Source organism: Chelonia mydas, chromosome 5, assembly GCF_015237465.2.
Source record: "Chelonia mydas isolate rCheMyd1 chromosome 5, rCheMyd1.pri.v2, whole genome shotgun sequence".
NCBI lineage: Eukaryota > Metazoa > Chordata > Testudines > Cheloniidae > Chelonia > Chelonia mydas.
The window spans coordinates 119,185,009-119,193,669 of NC_051245.2; the positions used below are offsets into that span (position 1 = coordinate 119,185,009).

The following is an 8,661-nucleotide window of genomic DNA, read 5'->3' on the forward strand; positions in this document are numbered from 1 at the left end:
TGTTCCACACAGTAAATTTGTTAACGGGATTGTCCATCTAAGCAATCACAAAAGGGGTGTGATCATAGTCCAAGTGAATTTGTTTAGAAACTGGAATGAACATGCAAGGAATTTTTCTCCCAGCATTCACACAGCCCTAGTAATAATGCACAGTAGTTTGTCTTTGCCCACCTGAGACAGACACTGGAACTTGGTTAAAATATTTTCTCCTGACTTTTCCAGTGAGCTGAACTGAAATCCTGCATCCCTCTTTTCTGAGGCACTATTTAAGTTTGGCTGATCCTCCTAATCATATTGGATAGGCCCAGCAAATCAGGAACATAGGAGAAATGCTCTGTGACTTATGCCACGTGACCCATCCTGATGAACCAAGCTCACATTCGAAACACACTCTGATTGACATTCTGATGACATTTACAAATATTCAGTGGGAGCAGTAAAGTTCCCCAAAAGCTTACATGGTCAACTTGTTGACATGCAGAACCTTTGAACAAACCACTGCTGGCTTGGGATGCAGTCCGAACACAAAGCAAGACCAAATTTGAATACTTTTGTGGTTCAAGTTGAACTGTGTTCAATCTACTTCGAGTCACTGATCACATTCTTCTTCACCACCAGTGTCTTCAGCTAAAAACACGCCATAATGTAGTGTATACAGAACATAAAGGTCCAGATCCATCATTGCCTGCCCTTTGTCCAGTCATTTACCAAATTATCAGGTAAAAATTCTACTCCCACTTTGTAGCGGTGCAAACGAGGATACGACATGCAGGGCAATGGAAAGAACCTGGCTCAAAGTGTTGGGCTGGTGCCATTCTTAGGCACACCCTTTCTTATGTACAGTGCCACCCACTACTGGGAACAGGGAACACTGGTTAGCTCTGAATAACTCAATGATGGCATGAAGCAGCAGGAATACAATCCCCAGCCCTTTTCCGTTTGAAGACAAAGAAGGGTTTTTAAGATCCTCATATATAATTGCAATACATTTTGGAGCAATGCAGCGTAAATTCTCCAAGTTTGGCAGCACAAAGCCTCCAGGAAGAATATGTGAGTGGGGAAAGCTGAGAATTAACCCTTCCATGGCCTAAAGGAGCACTATTAATACTTTGATGAAAGGAACGGTTAATGCCTCGACCTGCAGAATACTTTGGCCCACTATTTCTTTTTAAATCAGCTACTTCTCTCTGTTAAAACATTCAACACGTTAACCCATAATATCTTCCCCCTCTCCCTTAAATGAAAACATTTGATCTTTTCCAGGAAACATTTTAGAGGAACAAGTATGTAGTTTATAATATTTCTGGTTATTTTAAATATACACAGGCCTATTAGCAGATTAACGGACCTAAGAAAAACAACTTGGTACTGCAGCAGCAGCCATTCCTCTGTCTACAAAGGAAATGTATAACCCAGCTGTGGCAGCTAGAGTAAAACACAACATCTGTTGATCATTGGCAACACGCTGGCAGGGGCTCCTAAAATCCAAGCGGGCTCAGTCGGTTTGTGCCTCTTCACTTCAGACCTGAAACGTACAGCCGTCTGCACACACTGCACCGTCCGACCCCACAGATCTGCTGAATTAGCATGTCGACCATCCCAAAAAACCCCCAAAACTCACCTAAATGTCATATTGAACAAGGGCAAGGTTATGTGGGCTTAGTGGGTGGACAAAGGTCATGGAAATGTGGCGCTTTTGATATCATTTATTCGCTTGAATAATAACGACCTGATGTTTTCCATTGTAAGCACAATTATATTTTTGAAAAAACTGGGGCCAAATCCTCAGCTGCTCTCATTGGCTGTAGCTCCACTGAAGTCAAAAGGCGCTATGCCCATTTGCATCAGCTTAGACTCTAGCTCCCTGTGTGGCTGATTTTAATGTCAAGGAGGAAAATAAAAGTTTAGACTAAAATGGGTCACAATTCTGCACTAAGTTTTCCCCAGCAGCCCCCATGGACATAAGTCATTGGAGAATTTCGCTGAAGGCATTTGAAAAAGCTAGTTAAAAATGATTAGCAATCACCTGCCTTCTTTACTTGATTCTGCTGGCTTTTTTAAAAAATAAGAATTATTTTCTTCAGTAAAAGCCACCCTGCACTTGAGCCCTCTAGTTTAGCTTCTTATTCTGCTTAGCTAACGCTCCAACAGCGTGAGAATATTTTTTAAAGCAAACTACTGATGCTCTCTTCCAACCACCTCCCTCCCCATTTATTCCTCCTGTTCTTCCCTTTCATCTGTCTTATAAGCATGCCACCATTCATGGGTTTGGCACACGTCAGGATGAGAGAGCATCCTAACTCTCCTCATTACCAGCGAAATCACATAAAAACAACCTTTAATCAGTTGTTTGATAAGGAGGAAAAGGGAGAACTCTCTGCTGAAAACTTCTCCAAAACCACCCTGTCTAAATGCTGCCCAGCTACTGTGCTGGAATCCTTGGACTTCATCACTCACAGCTCCCTATTCACAGACAAAAGAGCAAGTAAAATGAAACTGACTTACTGCTATGGCTTGCAGCCTTTCCTTGTGCAATTCTGCCTCCGCCATCCTGGAGAAAAGGACACAGAGGGGAAAAAAAAATAAAACAAAACAAAGCGCTGCAGTCACCCAGGGAAGCTGAGTTACACCACAGAGTATTTGCAAAGAAAGCTGTGCTCTTTTACAGGAGTCAACCCCTTTTGGAGGCGCTGCAGACTGGCTTACGAGAGGATCATTTTAGAAACTGGACCAGTGCCTGCCTGCCTGTCTCCCAGCTGGACTGCTAACTGCATTTCATTGCTGCTTCTGTGCGCTGTTGCTGTCACACAAGCCATGTATGTGCTCCAAAAGCAGCTGAGCACAGGGATCGCTCGCATGGCTGTAATTTTTTCCCTTGACGTCTCAGCTCATTTGCTCCTCCTATGGAGTGTTGGGTCATGACAGGAGCTCAACATCAATAGTGTGCATAGTAATCAGAACCTGCATGAATGCAGCAGAGACAGCTGTACCACAGCATGCCCTTAAAACAGGGACGCCAGGGCGAGGGGGACAGAAGGAATTCACCAATCCGGAGCTATTCAAGAGCGAGGCACGGCAAACCTGAGGTCTAAACGGGTTTGGCTAGAGAAAAGGAGATTGTTTTAGTGACTAGAGAGAAACAATACATAGGTAGACATTCAGAGTATAGCACGAGAGTGTGAGACTGCCATTATAATATGGCATGTTTAAAGAGGGGACTCTTCAGGAGCCTAGCTCAGAGGGTAGGGAATACGATGAAGCCCACATACTGTATATACAGATCACACACACAGAACCACTATCTTAAAGAAAGTTAAGGTTACAAAGTCAAGCACTCAAAAGTGGGGGCAAAGTATGCAATAATGTCATTAACGACTGTATCATAATGCCGATGCTCCAGGAGACTGAATTAAGATTGTGCAGGCAGCCTTAATTCTCGCGATTCCTAATTTTTGCATACTTGGCTTTGCAACCATTCGACATAGGAAATTACACACATAAAATAAAACTAAGTTTAAAAAAAAGAAAAGAAAAGAAAATCAGACGAAAAAATGGAAATTCCACTGTGTGGCATCCATACTGCTGCTCCCCCATCCCACGATTCATCAGCAGGCCACAGACCTCTGCCACTTGAGCTAATGGAGTAACTGATAGCATCAGTCAGTTGGCATCCTCTATGTGGACCAGCCTCAGAGAGGGATGAGACACATATTTTGCCCCTGAGTTTCACATATATTTGCGGACAGCAGAGAAATTCTGAGACGTAAAAAAAAAAAAAATAAATAAAAATTCAGCTTGTGGCAAACTTCCCGCATGGAAAATTTCAGCCCAAACAATTAAAATCTTGCAAAGTTAAAAGCAGCTGAAAACAGGTTCTTATAATGGGAAATGTCAGGCAGCCTTAAGCATAGGCCACGTTACCAGCTCTGCCTTTGGTAGATCTGCTCTTTGAGCAGGGGTGCGATTTCCAGCTCAGATGGACATACATTTGCTACCTCTGATTAAGCTAGTGCACTAAAACTAGAATGTAGCCCTGGCAGCTCGACCAGCAGGAGGGGTTAGTGGCCTCGAGTATGTACCTGTCTGAGACCCTGGGCCCGTACTCAGGGCAGGAAGCCTGCTTGCTAGCCCACTCATGCGGCCACAGCTACAGTCCGATTTTAAGGCACTCGCTCAAAGAAAGCGATCATGAGTAGGTCTTCCCGAGCTGGGAATCAAAACCCCCTGCCCCCAAGCTTGAAATGTAGACATGCACTCCATCACATTTAAGGGCATGTCTGCACATGTGTCTCGGGTATGCATGTCTTTTCTTTTGAGTACTTACAACCTGGAATAACAAAAATAGGCAACAGAGTAGGTCCCTCAATTTTTGGATGGCCAACTAGTTTAATTATTAGAAGTGCTGAGCACCTGCAACACAGTGACAGCTCAGGGTGCTCGAAACCTCTGAAATCACACCTGAGACGTATCAGACACCTGAGATGGGCCCAAAACAGAGGCAGGCAAATTTGATGGCCACCGTTGAAATTGTGCCTGATCACTGCATGTGAAAAGGTGCACCTCGCTTTTAGAAAAGGTATCAGAGGCGGTGGCATGTACACACTGTGCTTCAAGATTAAATCTTCCTTATTAGAAAGGGTCTAGAACAACACAGTAAACAGAAACATAACTTTTTGCTTAGCCGTAGCTCTATGAAATATAGCCCTTCAGACGGGAAAATGCACTGAACATGAGATACTCTTGGTAACTTATACCCAATGGGCAAGGTTTTACTGCCCTCTCCCTTAAAACCCAACATTATTTACCTACAGAGGTTACCTTTCAAACAGGTGACAGACACTTGGTGGGGAATCAGTCAGTAATTCCAGTTTAATATGGGACTTGTTCCTGTTCAAACAATCTTAGCTATTAAGCACAACTCGGATCTTGGAAAATTCAGTCATTTTTTAATTCTTCAAGCCCTTTCAGCATCTTGTTTTTCTCCAAAATCTCATCCTCAATCATGGCCCCCACATGTTTCTGATATGACTACAGTCTGTTTTGAAATACCCAGTCATGCTGCAGACAGATATACGTCTACCTTCCCGCTGATGCGCAGGGAAGGTACGTGGGTAACTCCTGTTAACCTTACTGGGAGTAATGTGATTAAATCTTTTCCACGACCACCGCTGAATCTTGATGGCAGGCTTAGCCCCCAGGGAAGAATTCAGCTGTCAGTTATACCCAGTGAAGCCAATGGAGTTCAGTCAGGTCAGCTGTGTGTGGAATTTGAGAAATCAAATCTTCATCCACATGAAGCCTTGCAATGGGACAGAGTCAAATTAGACTGCAAAAATATACCACAGGAAGCTCTCCTTCCCTTATAACCCCAATTCAGCAAAGCACTTAAGCACATACTTAAGTGCATTAAAATTAATGGTATTTAAGCACAGGCTTACGTGCTTTGATGAGCCAAGGCCTTCTTATCATCATCAGCATCATCATGGCAAATCCCAAACAGGCATAGCCTTCTTGCAGATCAGGCACCACCTGCACCTATCTCTAGCTACGTCCTTAAGCCCCATGTTCAATTTTATTTGACTGACTGAGATAGGCAGACATACTGCCCTGGGGTAAGCACCCTGCAAAAATAAATGTTATTGACAAGAAAAAACAAACAAGTACCAGAGATTTTATTTGTTTTTTTTTTATATATATGGAAACTTTAAGGTCATTTAATAGCTGGATGAGTCTCTGCACAGACTCACAGAAGGTTTGAATTAATAATACGCTGGACCTCATTTTAGTAATTGAAGTTCTAATGTGAGTAGGGGCCATCAGTTTACAGGGACTGAGGTATCCTTTTGTTTTACACTATCCCACTATCTGCAGCAGCAACCACATCAAGTATATCATCCTAATCTGCAGCAACATTATTGTTCTGCCTCTGGCAGATTGTGCAAGTCAGAGAGTCAGGCGTGAACAGACTCACAAGCTAGAGAACCCCACCTTCTTCGGTCATGAAATGACAATCTTCATTACCGTGATAATATTCCTTATTACACCTTTTCACCCACTTCCAATTCCAGATCTCATCACCAATAGCAAAGCATGATAACTGCAGCTCAGTCACTGATCTGTAAAGTACTCTACTGTAGCATTTTTAGCCTCTGTTCCATAAAACCGCATCCCATGTATGTGTGGGGAGAGAGGGCTTGGGGGGGGGGGGAAGTGAATAGTAGTGATTGCTGGAGTGATCCTGATCTAAGAGGAATGTGCTGTGGTATTATATATCCAGACAGCAAGCTCCCTCTAAGTTGCAAGAGTGATAGCCAAGAGGTGTGCGCATGTCACAAAATAAGATATGCCCTAGTGAGATTTCTATGGATTCTTGGATGCCCCTGAGTCCAAGTCGGATGATCTCTGCCTGATTAAGTCTTGCAAGAGAACTGGGCACTAATTAAATTTGCTCATCAGAGTTTATTTAAATAGAGGAGAAGATAAAATTGCTTGCAAACACAAGAGCAGGGAGGGGAAGAAGAAAAGACGGAATCAGCAAAGGTATAAGGCAGTGTCGATGTTGGTCAGTTCTTCCGCTGATGTGGTTTTTCAGAGTCTCACACGGAAGCTTTCCACCTTCACATTCTTTCCAGGGCACAGAAATGAATTCAGAGCAAGAGGGGGAGATGTCCTCAACTAACCCAGGTAACACCGACAGCATTTTGATCATGAATATGCGGTCAAGTTTGAACCAGCAGGGTTCCACAAGCACAAGCATAGGGAACAACAACGAAAATAGTAACACTTCAACAGTATTCTCAACAGTGATTGTCACAATGTTCAAAGAAAGATATAGAAATGCCTGAATAATAATACTTAGCTCTTTTAGAATACCTTTAAGTTTTAGATCTCAAAGCACTATGCACGGAAAGATACATATTCTTTTTTTATAATCGATTCTTATTGAAAAAAAATCCCAGGTTTTACAAAAAGTATTAGGTTTTTTCCCAGATTTCCGCCCTACTTTTGTATCATTCAAATATATAAAAAATAATTTGTTTTATTAGGAAAATAGAATACATTGCATGAGATGTATGTAGTACTATAATACAATAATCAGTGTGTATATGCAAAGCTGCCTGTTGAAGCAAGGTTATGTATTAGTCTAGAAGATACACACAATAAACAAACAGGCACGAACGCTCTGAAGTGCGTGTGCATCTGAACGTACTGATGAATCTCATGCCCACCAAATACACATTTCAAGCTGTTAGCAGATAACGGTGTAAAGATCTGACATACTAAAATGGGAAGAAAATGAAAATCTTAATCAGAATACATTTCAGAACATGAGGAAGTATTCGAAATTTTAAAAAAAAAGGTAAACAGGAGAAAAGGATGAAGTTGAGGGTATGCGCTGCAAATGGTGTGGCCCAATTATTAAATGTAAATATTTATATGCTAATAGTTTGAAGTCTACAACAGTAAACTGTTTATTCAAACGAAAAGTTGTATTTGGGGATTAGAGATCTATTGTTTTCTTAAACTCTGAGGTGGCGTTGTGTTTTGAGTTCTGTAGCAAACCACACTGAATTCCATTCATCAAAGCATTAATCTACTGAATACTTTCCCCCCTACTCCTTCCATCCACCAAAATAAACCCTGATATTTACCCAGAAAAATTACTAATAGTTTTTCCACCGATTTTCAACTCTTTTTTTGTTGTACTAACAAACACCAATAAATTCTCGGGGAAAAATTAAACAAAATAAAAACCAAACACGAAGAGTCCTACATATCTTTCATTCATTTTTACAGGGCACAGAGAGGTGATGTCATCTCTCCAAGTTCACACAACAGGTTAGTGGCAGTACCACGAAGGGACAAACCTTAACAGCATATTGATATGAATGGGTTCTGTATATCTGGGTTTTTATACCACTCTTGAAACTGTAGTATCTGATAGAGCTGGGTGAAATTTTTCACTCTTTGGGTTTTTTTTTAAATGAAAAATGACCTTTATTCTAAAATAGCAACTCTTTTTGGGGCGGGGGGGGGTGAGGGGGAAGGGTAGGAGGTTCAAAAATAGATCTCTCAAAACTTTGAAAAACATTTTGAAAATTTAGGAAAAAATAGGCAAAAGGGGGAAAAAAGGAAAAAGTTGGGGTGAAATCATTCATTTTACTGCAAGGGAAAAAGGTGAAGAAAATAAAACTCAAGATGTCTAAAAATCAAAAGTTTTCCAAAAAGAGTTTCACAATTTGTTTTAAAACAACAAAAAATGAGTCTATTTCAGAATGAAAATGACTTCATGTTTTTGCAGAACTGTTCTTCCTTTTCTTGACCACCTCTAGGATCTGTTCTCTTATGGGATGACTGATTACAATACTAAAGCACGAAGGATTTGGCCATTGACATCCAAAGATCATTTTGAGCTGTGCCCAGTCTAAACTTTTAATGAAGGAGGCCAATTAAATCATGAAAATTAGGCGCCTTTCCTTTCCGTACAGCTGAGCTGGGTTAGGAAAAGTTCTGCTTTAAATAACCCACTTAAGATGTTTAACAGACAGTTTTCAGAGTAGCAGCCGTGTTAGTCTGTATTCGCAAAAAGAAAAGGAGGACTTGTGGCACCTTAGAGACTAACCAATTTATTTGAGCATAAGCTTTCATGAGCTACAGCTC

At 41.4% G+C, this 8,661-nt stretch overlaps 1 protein-coding gene across 4 annotated transcripts in view; it reads right to left on the minus strand.

Annotated features, from left to right (window-relative positions):
• The window catches only part of PALM2AKAP2 (PALM2 and AKAP2 fusion), a 386,485-nt gene extending 383,635 nt beyond the window's left edge, over window positions 1-2,850 (minus strand). The window contains exon 1 of one of the 4 annotated variants that reach the window (XM_043547587.1): window positions 2,506-2,850. In XM_043547587.1, the coding sequence (XP_043403522.1) occupies window positions 2,506-2,550 (45 nt within the window). In that variant the 5' untranslated portion in view covers window positions 2,551-2,850. The remainder of the gene's footprint in view (window positions 1-2,505) is intronic. The other 3 variants (XM_043547583.1, XM_043547585.1, XM_037902154.2) reach the window with 3 other exon arrangements.
• Between the last annotated feature and the right edge of the window lie 5,811 nt (window positions 2,851-8,661).